The sequence below is a fragment of the Nicotiana sylvestris genome, chromosome 12 (genome assembly GCF_000393655.2).
Source record: "Nicotiana sylvestris chromosome 12, ASM39365v2, whole genome shotgun sequence".
Lineage (NCBI taxonomy): Eukaryota > Viridiplantae > Streptophyta > Magnoliopsida > Solanales > Solanaceae > Nicotiana > Nicotiana sylvestris.
The window spans coordinates 68719684-68734162 of NC_091068.1; the positions used below are offsets into that span (position 1 = coordinate 68719684).

The following is a 14479-nucleotide window of genomic DNA, read 5'->3' on the forward strand; positions in this document are numbered from 1 at the left end:
AGTTATACACAATGACCGCACCATGGCCCTTCGTTGCTTGGGGTATGGATGTCATTGGACCAATTGAGCTAGCAACATCCAATGGGCACAGATTCATTCTGGTAGCCATTGATTATTTCACCAAGTGGTTTGAGGCCAAAACTTTTAAATCGGTGACCAAGAAATCAGTGGTCGATTTTGTTCACTCAAATATCATATATCGATTCGAAATCCCATAGGTGATCATCACGGATAATGGTGCTAATCTTAACAGTAATTTGATGAAATAGGTATGTCAACAGTTTAAGATTACACATCGCAATTCTACCCCATATCATCCCAAGGCGAATGGAGCAGTCGAGGCAGCCAACAAAAACATAAGGAAGATACTTCGGAAAATGGTAGAAGGTCGAGACATTGACACGAAAAATTACCATTTGCGCTGTTGGGTTATTGCACTACTATCCGTACTTCAGTAGGTGCAACTCCTTATTTGTTGGTATATGGCACTGAAGCAGTAATACCTGCAAAAGTTGAAATCTCGTCCCTTCGGATTGTCACTGAGGCTGAGATTGATGATGATGAGTGGGTCAAAACCCGTTTGGAGTAGTTGAACTTGATTGATGAAAAATGATTGACAGCAGTGTGTCATGGCCAGTTATATCAAAAGAGAATGTCAAGAGCATACAACAAAAAAGTGTGTCCCCGAAAGTTTGAAGTGGGTCAGCAAGTGCTGAAATGTATCCTTCCACATCAGGCTGAAGCAAAAGGCAAGTTCGCCCCGAATTGGCAAGGGCCATTCATTGTAACCAGAGTATTTTCCAATGGTGTTTTATATTTAATAGATATCGAAGGAAAATGCGTAGACACGGCTATAAATTCTAATACAGTCAAGAGATATTATGTATGATTTCTTTGGTATAATTGTTGATTGTTTGTATTTGGCATTATGTCGAAGATTGAAATGATGAAGGCAATTTGTTCTGCTATCTAAACACTTTACCCTTTGTTCCCCCTTTTGAGCCTTATTTATTTCTTTCATACCCCTCTTTTGGAATCAATAACGAAAAAAGAGAGAAAAGAAAGAAAAAATAAAAGAGAGAAAAGAAAGAAAAGAAAAAAGAGAAAAGAAAAGAAGCGAAAAGAGAAAGTACAAGAAAACAAAGAAATTCAGCTGTGAACTATGTTTGACCTGATTTCTGTTAAGGATATGTAGGCAGCCTCACGGCTCAGTCATAGTAAAATAAAATATCAAAATACCCCCAAGCAAAAAATTGGGGCAGAAGTTGTGATTGTGATAAGAAATCTGATTCCAAAAGTTATAATTCTAACCCATTTGAGATGTTTGGAGCCTTTTCAATACCCTTTTCTTTCCAAACATATCCAAGAACCCACATTGCTGTCCAAAGAAAGACCTCCCAATCAGTCTTCGAGATATGCCAAATCAAGAAAGTAAAGAGAATTCATATCAAGGGCAACACTCCGGTTTAAGCAAGAGAAATAAAAAAATGAGAGTCTTATTGGTGAAAACCCTCATGGGCACCATGAGGTGACGAAAGCTGAGAGAAAGTAAAAATGAGAGAGTCTTATCGGTGAAAACCTTCGCAGGCACCATGAGGCGACAAGGAATTGAGGAATAAACAAATGAGAGAGGTTTGTCGGTGAAAACCCTTCAGGGCACTGCAAGTCGAACAAGGTCCGTAAGTTGGCGGAAAGTAAAAATTGGGTTGTGGAAATCTTGGAGCACAAAGTAAAACAATTGGAAATGAGATTGGTTAAATGGACTGGGCTGATTAATCCAAAATGCATACCATGATCATTGGTGCCAATAGCTCCACTCAGATAAGTTTCTTTTTCTATCTCCAGCAGTCATCCAAATTTGGATTTTCTTCTTTATTCTTAATTCTCAAAATCGTTGCATTTCATTGCTATTAATTTTACTCCTCTAAATATCTTCCAAGGTTAGCCTTGTTTCAACAAATAAGAAGGAATGTCAAGTGTACTACCAGTTTCGAAATTGCACAAAGCAAAATGCGGCTAGGACATGCCAGAGATAATATGATGAAAAGTAGGACATAGGGTGTAAGCAATAGTTAAATCGGTGAAATGGTTCAATAATATCGTGAGAGATGTACGAGTTCAGACAGAAAGGTCAGAAATGGAGAACAACAGTTGGGGATCCTGCAGTTAAGGATCAGTTAGAAGGTCAAAACAATCCTTGGACCATGTTCAAGGAAGTCGGAATGAAGCAAAGCCTAGCAAAAAGAAAATCACCCCCAGCAAGAATGCCACAACTAACCACCATGTTTTAAACTGACAAGATTTTCTTTGATTTGAAACAGGGACAAAGATGGCATTTGTTTTAGGAAATCATCCGTAAGGAGAACAAGTACCAACCAGGTTTGATTGCAGAATTCTCAAGACCCTCCTGGAAAATGGGACCTAGTTTAAAAATCAAAACAATCGTAAATAGCAAAATATAGCATAAATGTACCCCAAAGGAATATAAGTTAGTTTCAAAGTTTGCATGTTTAAGATATGATTCAATTAGGAGTTTTCAGGACCCTCTTGAATAATGGGACCTAGCTTTGAGATTTTCATTAGATAACAAGGTTTAGCATAAGTTCTGTTGTAGGGTAATATAATTTAGCCGTAAAATTTTCACTCTTAAGATAAGCTTTAATTCGAAATTTCAGGACCCTCCTGGATAATGGGATTTAATTTGAAAATTTCAGGACCTTCCTAGATAATGGGACTTAGCTTTAATTCGAAATATTCATGAGTAAAATATCTAGCATAAGCTCTACTTTGTGAAAATATAAGTTGGTTTTAATTTTTCATTTTTTAAGACAAGACTCAATTGGAGATTTTCAGGACCCTCCTGGAAAATGAGACCTAGGTTAAAATCCAAAACAATCATAAGTAGTAAATATAGGACAAATGTGCACCAAAAGGAATATAAGTTGGCTTCAAAGTCCGCATAAGAGTTTTCAGGATCCACCTGAATAATGGGACGTAATTTTAAGCATTCCATTAGATAAGTAAGTGTTGTTATAAGACAGTACGATTTCGTGTTGAAATTGTCATTCGTAAGATAAGATTTAATTCGAAATTTTAGGGCCCTCCTGGATAATGGGATGTAGCTTTAAGGCTGTCTTAGATAACAAGATTCGACGAAAGTCATACCTCTAAAAATATGATGTAGCTTTGGAAACTTATTAGAGATTTTCAGGACCCTCTTGGATAAAAGGATATAGCTTGCAGATTGTTAGAGATATTTGGTAAAAGGATTCAATTAACACTCATAGATGCGCCCGGTTACCAAACTGGGGCAGAAAATTTTCTTTGGTGTTGTCTATTTTGCTGAAGTCAGATGCCCGTCTGAAGAACAGGGAAGAACAACACGGATATTAAAGATAAAAAGCAGAGTATGACCAAGTAATCAGGGGCCCACCTGGAGTATAAGGGAAAACAAATCAAGTTTCAAGGAAGATTGGCACAAGTATTGGTAATCAGGCGCCCACCTGGAAGAACAAGGGAGAACAAGTCAAAGAAAAGTAGTTTCAAGAAGAAGATGGACCAAGTTTCAGAAATCAGGCATCCACTTGGAGAACAAGGAAAGACAGTTGAAATATCAGCAATCAGGCATCCACCTGGAGAACAAGGAAAGACGGTTGAAATATCAGCAATCAGGCATCCACCTGGAAAACAAGGAAAGACGGTTGAAATATCAGCAATCAGGCGTCCACCTGGAGAATAAGGAAAGACAGTTGAAATATCAGCAATCAGGCATCTACCTGGAGAACAAGGAACAACAGTTAAAGTATCAGCAATCAGGAGCGCACCTGGAGAACAAGGGAGTACAGTTCAAGTTCAAGTAATCAGGAGCCCGCCTGGAGAACCAAGGGAAGAAGCAATGCAAGTTCGTCAATCAGGAACCCACCTGGAAAACAAGGAGCAACAACTCAAGTTCAAGCAATCAGGATCCCACCTGGAGAGCAAGGGAATACAATTCAAATTTCAAGTAATCAGGAGCCCGCCTAGAGAACAGAGGAAAGGAAACAATAGTTAAAGGAAGACATTCAAAAGGTTCAACAATCAAGTACCCACATGGAGAAAAAGGGAAAGCATTTCACAAAATACCATTCAAGCCAGCCACAAAGGAACTTCTGAGGGAAATACAAATCAACGAGGCAACAGTAGTCATAAGATCAAGTTTGAAAATAAATCTTTGTAAAGCATAGATCATAGCTTAGTCTAGCTTCTTCATTTTGTCATGGTGTGATAAGGAGGTCAGTAAGCAGTATCAGCAGCATCAACAACAGTAACAGTGAAACCACAGCTTCATGGTAGTCCCAGCTACTAAAACATTCCGAACTACATTGACCTGATTCCTTTATAGCCAAGGATATGTAGGAAGCCTTTGAAGCAGAGGATCGGTCAAATCTTTCAAAAAAAAAAATGCTTCCCACGGAGTATTCAAAAGGGCAAAAATCGCTCGTATTCGCTCATTTTATCTTTGCACGAAAACTCTTCATGTTTTCGGGCAAAGAGGGGAAGCTGTGAGCACATGATTTTTGCCCTATATGAATTACTCCCATAAATTTAAAACAAAATAATTTTTTTTATTATTTATTATTTGCAATTTTGTGGATTTTAGTGGCGTCTTCTGTTATTGTGTGAATATTGTCTATGCCTGTTTATTTTATTTAATTAATAAAAAATACAAAAAAATATATTGTAATTGCATTTAGGATTTAATTTGACATTTTGGAATTAATTAATAATTAGGTGTTTTATAAAATGGAAAATATCACAAAAAAATATTTTTTTTTTTTTTGCTTTTTAATTTTAGTCTTGAATTTTAGTATTTTTACTTTTAATTTGGTATTTAATTAATTGGGTTAATTATTATCTAGAGATAATTAAGTTAATTTGGTGGAATAATGTTATTTAGGGATCAATTTAGGATTTTAATTAATTTTGAGAAGAAAAATAGTTTTAAAATAAATAGAAAGGAAGAAGAATTTTGGGCCTATTCAATTTAATCCCCAAGCCCAAACCAATTTTTTACCCCAGTCCAACCCAAAACCAGGCGAAACCCATCCAAAACCAGCCCCGACTCGTTCCCATACCCGGTCTGCCTAGTTGCTACTCCAAACGACCCTGTTTCGTGCCCACTTGATCACAAGCGTTGGATTTTTATCATCCAATGGTTCACATTAATCCCCCCATTTTAATAATACCAAAACCCCAAACGACCCCCACCCCTCAGAACCCCCTCTTCGTCTCTAATCTAACCCAAACCCTAGAGACCAGCCACCACCATTCCCCACCGCCTTCCGGTGGTGGCGCCCGCCCCAACCTGTCTGAAAATTACACCCCACAACCGTCACAACCTTCTCTTCCCAAATCCCTGCTCCAATTTCTTCGAACACCCCGGGAACTCTTCGAATATTGATTCGAAGATATGAACCCTAGCCGCCACCACCTCCAAACACCTCCAAAATTACACCTCATGATCATCAAGACCCCCTCTTCCCAAATCCTTACTCCGTTTCCCTCGAACATGGCCTGAACCCTTTGAATTTTAAATCTAGGGTTTGAGCCATAAAAGCCCAAAGCCAAATTCAGACATGCAAGACTACTCCTTCAAGTTTTCTCAAGTATTCAGGACGGTTCAGTCACAAAATAATGCTGCTCGTTTGTTCTTGGAAAAGAACAAATGATTGACATTATTTGGGGACCAAACTGGATTATCAGTTGCAAGTCCAAGTGTAGGGTAAGTTCGTTCCTATTTTTATGACTATTCTTATTAGTATTATTCTGATATTCGTTTTCCTCGTCTCTTTTTTCTTTTTTCTGGTCAATTTCAATTGAAATTCGATCAGTTCTTTGGTGTTAATTATTTATGTTCACTGTTGTTTCTTTAAGATTGGTTTTGTAAATTTGTTTCATATAATTGGGATATCACCTTATTTTAATACTATGAAATTGTATCTCGTTTAATGTTTAGTCAGTCAAATTAAGGATTAGTTTGAGTTTAGTTAATTCTTGTTTAAATGTGTATAATATCGACTGATTAATATAAGTTTAATTCAAGTGTTTACCTACTTAAGAAGTTTATAGTTGATAGTAGGGTTAGGATTGCACTAATTGAGTGGATAATTGAGTGGATGATTTAAGAAATGAAAAGTGGAATTGATAATGGAGAATACACTAAAATGAATGCCCATTTAAAGGTTGAACTTGAGAGGTTTTAGGGGGAAGAACATTCTGAGACTCTGAATACAGATAGAATTGAGAGAGTAAAAAGAAAAAGAGATGAGAGATTCTGAAAATACTGGAAAGGAAGAAGAACATTTTCTGAAAAATACTAAAAGAAATAATGAAGAGATTTTGAAAAAGTTACAAATTCCCAGAAAATACAATATACTACAAAGGAACTACTGTTCCATTGATCTTCCATTGAATCTGGAGGTTTTTGACATTTCGAAACAGTTTCTGATTTTCTCTTTGATATCGAAGAAATGGTTTAAATCTGTTTTTGAAAGTTCTGGGTTGAGTTCTGTCGCCTGGTTACTATTCCATTGGATTGTAAATCAATTTTCTGGTTTCTTTTGCTGAATTTGGGATGTGTTGTTGTTGCTGTCGATTTCTGCTGTTTCTGTTCTGATCTCAACTCAGTTTTTCTCCTTTTGTTTTGATGTTTGTTACCGGGTACCTCCTTAGCCCATGAATAACGAGTGATTGTTGAACATGTAAATTGGGTGGAATGCTGATTGAATACAGACAACATTTGAACTTAGTTTCCCCTGTTTCTCTTACTGCTTTAACATTTTATAATAGATATGTAGTTTTAGATGTTATCTAAGCTATCACCTGCACATTTAATGTTGTGTATGTTCAGTAGTTGTATGTATGGGTAATTGGACATGTATGTATGATTCTTATTTGAGATCAGTATGGTTCGAAGTATTTCGCAAGCATGTTCTGTGTTTCCATTTGCTTCTAAATGAGTTTAAAATGTCCAATGATTATGTTGAAAGCTTTAGTAAGATTTTCTGGAATTCATGGGAGAACCAGATTCTAATTTACTGGTTCGGTGACTATCAGTATTAGGGGAAATTCAAGTTAGCTTAGTTATGTTGAAATGATTCACTGGTTGTCTACTATTGCTTGCATGTCAATTGAGCAGATTTGGTTGTTTTAAGATCATGGTTTTAAATTCTACAAGTTTTGTCAATGTGAGGTTTAATTAAGGTTTAAATATCAGCATTTCAAGTTAATTTAGGGATTTGAAAGTTTAGAATCATATGTTGTATAGTTTCTCAAGAATTGGACCCCTAATTGTTTTCACAATCATGGCATTGCTAAAGCTTCATGTGATTATCCATTGGTCAATTAAAGGATGAATTAAAGTTGTTGTGTATGTGGTGGTTCCGTGACTGGCTATTTGGAGTTACTTCGATCTTTTGCTAATTCAATCACTACTTGTACGCTGTGAAGGCTCGATGTTAAGTCCCGTTTGTGGTAGCTCCAGGGCTCTGAAATTAGGATCATCTTGGGCCCAAATACTTGTGAATAGGACTTGGATCCTTTTTCGCCCCCTTATGCCCCATTTTTTGGTTACTAGTACGTATTGACCAAGGCCCATTCACCTCATTTGAACAAATCTCCATTTCTTTAATGCTTAATTAATCAGAATCTTAAAGTAGTTTCGAGGTGCGCCATTAAATAGAATATAGTTTACGTCCATCATGAGTTAATTCCTTTTGGTTAGAAATGAATCGAGGCGTGTCGTGCCCAATACAATTTAAAAATGCATGGCCCTCATTTAATTAATATTTCTATCCTTAGAACCCGAGGCGTGCCATTTAGCGAATTTTCTATGGCCCTCGCAAAGTTGAAAACGCGTAGCTGCTTTAGGCGCGTAATTTAAATTACCTTCCTAAACTCGGGTGTGCATTTTATGTGACCCAAATCCAAATCTCAACAATGTTAAATAAAATACGTCGCGGATCACGGGTGCATTTCATGTGGCGTGATCCAAGGGCGTGATTTGTATAACGTTGAAATCTTCCTTATAATAATTCAAAGCGGTTTAAGGTTGAAATGCACATAGGTTTAAAAGTGCACTAAAATTAGATAATAGACCAATAATAACAGTTGAGCGATCATGCTAGAATCACGAAACTCGAAAATTCCTAAAACCTTCTCCCGGGTTAACAGAATTTCTTATCCGGATTTCTGTGTTCGCAGACTGTAATACAGAGTCAATCTTTTCCTCGATTCAGGACTTGAACCGGTGACTTGGGACACCATAATTATCCTAAGTGGCGACTCTGAATTTTAAATAAATTAATCTCATTTCGATTGTCACTTTAAGTTGGAAAAAACTCTCTTATACACCCTTCCAAGGGGTCTAGTAAAAAAGGAGGTGTGGCAATGACCATGAAGAACAACTAATACTGATATCATAATGATTGTGTTTCTGTTATTGATTGTATCTCTTTGTATCGATCTACAGCTTTACATCGTCTACTTGGGTCACAAGCCACATGATGACCATGAACTTATCACTGATTCATATCATGACTTTTTAGGTCAAGTGGCTGGGAGGTATGTATATATATATTATGTTAATAAGCATGTCTATTACATATAGGATGATATCATTTTTGCACTACAATATGTAAAGATATTCATACAATCAATGTGTGATGTTTTGTATATTAGTTACTATTTTTACAAAGTTCCTTACTAAATAATGGTTTCCTTCAGTAGCCGATCAATATATCTTTCCTTGATCATTCTCCAAAAATAAACATTCTTTTAGAGATTAATTATAGTAGTTATAAATTCTCATTTTCTCATGTTTTTTTTTCCTTGCCATTTTTCCATTCACTTTTTCCTATCGTATTGAATTCTTGTTATTAAAGAAATCAAAAAGTGCATGAACTTTGATGTCAATAACCTGAGTTCTAGTAGTGACAAAGCAATCATATCGGTAGAAGGGAACATACACCAAGAATATTGTATATAAAAAATATTAGATAAGATAAGATTATACTTAATATTTGTATCTTATGAAAAAGTAACATAATTACAAAAAAAAAAAAAAATTATCAAACTCATTTATCTGCAATTATTTTTATTCGACGATCCAAGCGATATTTAAGAATTTTAAGTTTATGTATTAGATTAATATTATAGAAACAAAATTGCAACTTAAGAAAGTTTACATATTATACCATTATTTATTTTAATCCTAATTCTGATAATTAACGCGATATAATCATTTAATTAATTTCTGCCTATAATTATATGTATATTAAATTTATTGTTTTAACATGCACGTGAGAAGAAACTTGTCTATAAGTGACTTTACTATATAAAGCTTAAACTCGTGTATTTTGGTTATGCAGCAAGGAAGAAGCCAAAAAACTGATGGTGTATAGCTATAGACATGGCTTCTCTGGGTTTGCTGCTATGCTCACTGCTTGTCAGGCCAAACAAATTGGAGGTATTTAATTTTCACTATCACACATTTTACCTTAAAATACTAGCACAAACTTTCTTTTTTTGTACGAAATAGAAGAAAATAATTTCTCGATATATATTTAAGATTTCCGTCATTCTTCACTTAGTTGATATACTTTCTTTGCATTTCAGAATTACCTGGTGTGGTTCGAGTTATACAAAATCATGTTTACGAGACTCATACATCAAGGAGTTGGGATTTTTTGGGTCTTTCTAAGAATAACCCCAACAATCCTCTGAACAAAACAAACCAGAGTAATGGAATAATCATTGGCGTTTTAGATTCAGGTTTACATCTTGCGTTTTCTCCTTTGTCCTTACTGTTTTATTTTAATTTTTCTATCCCCCAAAGAAAATTTGGCCCAGCTAATGTTCATACTAAAAAGAGTACTCCCCCCTGTTCAGTTTATGTGAACCTATTTCCTTTTTGGTCCGCTCCGAAAAAAATAACCCCTTTCTACATTTGGTAACAATTTAGCGATTTCCCGAAGAAAGGAGAGGGCGCTCTTCTAATATTTAGCTCCTAGGTGCTCTACCTCTCTATTTTCAAAAGCCCTGCTCACTCATAGCCCTATAACCAAGCAGGCAGGCGAGACATCAGAGATTTAACTTATAATTCTATCCTTAGAAGTTTTTATAACCACATAAATATTCTGGACTCCTTTTTGACTTCTTTAGAACCACAAATTCCAAAAGTCTTTTTTTTCTTAAATTTCGTGCCCAATCAAATAGGTTCACGTAAATTGAAACGGAGGGAGTAGAAGATTTAATTGTATATGCTCGGATAGTATAAATATGTTTTATACTAACACTATGCATTTTGAAATATGCTGTTTCGATCCTCCAAAGATATGGCCATACCTATATTGGATCCTCCATATATAAATACAGATTGAAGAATATATCCAACACGGGACAGCAGCATGTTTATAGGATCCGAGCAACATAGAGTACTTTAACTCTAAAAAGAACCAACTTTTTGTAGGTATATGGGGAGATTCGGAAGCTTTTAACGATGAGGGACTAGGTCCGATTCCATCTCGATGGAAAGGTAAATGCATATCTGAAGGAAATTTCAATGCCACAAAACATTGTAACAGAAAGATCATTGGACCTCGTTGGTACATAAAGGGATTGATGGAAGAAAGGAAACTAAACGAGACAACGGTCAGGCAATTATATAATTTATCATCATTAGATAACACTGGACATGGTACACATGTTGCCTACACAGTTGCTGGTTCTTATGTTAACAATCTTGAATACTATGATCTTAACATGAGGACAATACAAGGAGGAGCACCACTTGCACGATTAGCTATTTATAAGGTATTGTTTGAAGCGTATGACCATTTCAGCTAAAAGCTTAAATAACAAAAAGAAAATATTTTTGTTTACTTTTTTAATATTATTACTTATGTTTTTAACAGGTATTCTGGAGAGACGCGAAAGGTGTGTATTCTTGTAATGGTGCTGATTTTCTTTCTGCTATTGATGATGCCATAAGAGACGGGGTTGATATATTATCAGCATCTCTTGGTAGTGGTCCTGCCACCGTAGCTGAAGTTCATGCTGAAAGTATATTGGGCATAGGATCTTTTCATGCAGTATCCCATGGCATATCTGTTGTTGCTGGTGGAGGAAATAATGGACCTAACTCAAACACAATCGTCAATACTTCTCCATGGCTTATTACGGTTGCTGCTAGCAACGACGATACACAAATTGTTACTCCTTTAACACTTGGCAACAACAAGACAATATTAGTAAGGCTTTTCTGTTATGTTAAAACTTTTATCATTTTTAGTGTAAGTGTTAAAATGGGATGAGATAGGCTTAAAATATGAAAGAAAGTTGTATCGAACCTATAACTTTTGGAATCTATTCAAACTTAGCGTGAAATAGGGCACAAAAGAAGAAAAGTATCTATATAAGCAACATCAATTGTGAGATTAATCTTTAATCATACAGGTAGATTTGTCAAATAATGTCTTTGTGTATATGAATGTGTATGTGCTAGAGATTTATATGCTAGTAAAAAGTATAGGCAGAGAACTTCTATAATGCTAGCGAAATAATTTTTTTATATGATATTGTCCGTCCTTGGGAGGAGTTTTGTTCATTTGTTGCATCATGAATAACAAGAACTCATATAACCTACTCTATCTTGCTTGGGATAGACCCATAATAGTTATTGTTATTTTCATCAGTTAAAACTTTGGTCACTAAATTGATTATTACTTTTTCAGTTTTTTCTTGTACTTACTAGTATGGACATTTAAAATAATTTGAGTGATTGTAGGGTCAAGGACTTATTAAAGGGAAGGGAAGGAGTGGCTTTGCTCCTTTGGTCTTTCGGCTATATAACAAAGTAAGTGAAATGTATATTTTATCATACAATAATACAGATTACAAGTACTAAGCCCTTACCATTTTACCTTTTGATTATTTAATTTTGTTAACAATTTCATTTTCCATTTGCAGTCCTAAAGACTTCATGTCTATTGCCAATGAAGTGAAAGGAAAAGTTGTCATGCTTTTCTCGCAAACTAAAGCGGATATTTTTGGATATTTGATAGCACTAAATAATACAGGAGTTTCGGCTTTTATTTATGCTATGCCCCCTCTTGATGGAATCGAAGACTTCAATCAAACTTTTGCTGTCCCTATACCATTTATTGCCGTTGATTTCGAGCAAGGAAACCAAATTGATGATTATTTTATAAATTGTAAATCGAAGTATGCATATAATATTTCTCCTTCTCCTTCTTTTTTTCTTCTTCCTGTTTTTTATCGATCTTTGTATGACTTCTTGGGTCCTGAAAATAAGCATTACATCAAATATTCTATAGAAAAAGAAATTAGTAAATGACTTGTATATATCTTATCAAAGCACCTTTAGTTGTTATATAACCGCGCAATGACTTTTTCTGTTTGCAACAGTAACCAAGATCCTATGATTAAGTTGGGCCGATCTGAAGTTCTTGAGGGTAGAAGGCAGTCCTAAAGGTGCCTAAGTTCTCATCAAGAGGCCCAAATTCCTTTACCCCAGAAATTCTGAAGGTAAATATATAAATATACATTGTTTTGACATGAAAACTGCTTTCAAAGAATATACGTCAACAAGGGTCTCTTAAGTCTTAATATAACCATTTCTATGTTTAATTGTTTTCTTTAATTATTTCCTATTTATAAGTTTAATTTACCGAATATTGTTGTAGCCCGATGTTGCTGCTCCTGGTGTAAATATACTCGCAACATTTATTCCTCGCTCTGGAGACAATGGATTCAAACTTCAGTCAGGAACATCTATGGCAACCCCTCACGTCTCAGGAATTGTTGCACTCCTCAAAGTTGCACATCCTAATTGGTCTCCTGCAACAATCAAATCCGCACTTGTGACTACTTGTAATATCTTATGCATTTAAGTAGATAATATTTTTATACTATATATGCAGTTCAACTTGTTATAATTATAAGTTTATCATTTTAAACTATCTAGTATGAAGAGTTAACCATTGTTAAAAAAACTTATAACCTAAACTCATATCTTATATTGTTTCATTGAGAAAATAGGGTAACATAGATGCGTTATTTTTGCACTGTCAGTGTATTTAACCTATTTACAACATGTTGTTTACTAAGTTTTCTAGGTTAGCAAATTAAGCTTATTATAAATAATTATCTATTTATTATAGATTACTTTAAATCTGACAATGCAAAAACAAATTTATACCGTCTGCATACATAAGTTAAACTTGAAATACATAGTCTTTCCTTCTTTTAAACATCTTTTCATATGGTTTTAAATTACATACCCTAATGGTGTAAAAAAAAAAAATTCAATATCTATTCATCGAAATCTCAATCTTATGCTAAGATAACTTTTATTTTGACTATGATACTACATTTCTGTAAACAAATTAAAGTAATTCTACTTTGGAACATTTGGCATAAACATATTATAATAAGACTGATAAAAACGGTATATAGTTCAACTAGCTTTTTTATCTTTTGGCTACATCAGATCTAATAACAAATATTTTAACTGTACGTGTAGCATGGAACGAGGACACATATACATCTGAAATCTTTTTAGAAGGAACAGGAGACAAACTAGCTGATCCATTTGATTTCGGAGGTGGAATTTGTAATCCAAATGGAGCAACAGATCCTGGCTTAGTCTATGACATGGATAAAGATGATTATTTGAATTATCTTTGTAGCTTAGGTTATAGTAATGATATGGTTTATAATGCAACTACATATTTATCCTCTAGCAAAAATTCAACAGCAGCAGGAGGCATTGTATGTCCGAAAAAAGTCCCTTCTAGGTTGGATTTGAATCTCCCTTCAATATCTATTCCAAATCTCAAGAACTCAGTTTCTGTCAAGAGAACTGTTACCAATGTTGGAAATGTCAACTCTATATACAAAGTATTGGTTAAACCTCCGAGAAATACTGCTATTAAAGTAAGTCCACATGTCTTGAAGTTTAACGCCAAGGCAAAGAAGATTTCTTTTGAGGTCAAAATCACATCTACTCACCAAAGTAGTACTAAATTTACCTTTGGAAGTTTGGCGTGGAGTGATGGCAAGCATTTTGTTAGAATTCCTAAGCAAATAGATGTGTAAATTAAAGAAAAAAGATTTTGCTTTAGAAGTGCGGCATGGAGTGATGACACGCAATTTGTTAGGAGAAAAAGGTGTATAGTGCGCTTGTTGCTCAAACCCCCTCCCTCTTAGTTCGTTTTCTTCATGTTTTTCTTTTCCTTTTTTTTTCGGTTGATGTAATTAGATAGAGAAGTGAAGAATCAACAAGTAAGAACGACTTCAACATTTCTGAAATATCGAAGATTATTTGTGCTGTTTTGTAGTTTATGATTCTGTATTGTTCCTGCCGCCTGCAAGTCGATACTCTAGACAATATTCCATATGGGTAGAAGACTTGGAAATA

At 35.0% G+C, this 14479-nt stretch overlaps 1 protein-coding gene across 1 annotated transcript; it reads left to right on the forward strand.

Annotated features, from left to right (window-relative positions):
* Nucleotides 1–2108: 2108 nt before the first annotated feature.
* LOC104212966 (subtilisin-like protease SBT3.9) lies at nucleotides 2109–14157 on the forward strand. The gene is made up of 13 exons (XM_070163848.1): nucleotides 2109–2206; nucleotides 2322–2379; nucleotides 3528–3536; nucleotides 8510–8601; nucleotides 9408–9505; nucleotides 9655–9810; nucleotides 10508–10851; nucleotides 10953–11288; nucleotides 11825–11904; nucleotides 12007–12307; nucleotides 12517–12585; nucleotides 12744–12930; nucleotides 13583–14157. The coding sequence occupies exons 1-13, from the start codon at nucleotides 2109–2111 to the stop codon at nucleotides 14155–14157; spliced, it is 2403 nt and encodes an 800-aa protein (XP_070019949.1).
* Nucleotides 14158–14479: the final 322 nt, after the last annotated feature.

Excerpts from the sequence above, each read along its gene's own strand:
- LOC104212966 (XM_070163848.1), top strand. The coding sequence starts at position 2,109 with ATGTACGAGTTCAGACAGAAAGGTCAGAAATGGAGAACAACAGTTGGG. Across the intron at positions 9,506-9,654 it reads TCAGGCCAAACAAATTGGAG|AATTACCTGGTGTGGTTCGA; the intron begins GTATTTAATTTT and ends TTTGCATTTCAG. Across the intron at positions 9,811-10,507 it reads CATTGGCGTTTTAGATTCAG|GTATATGGGGAGATTCGGAA; the intron begins GTTTACATCTTG and ends AACTTTTTGTAG.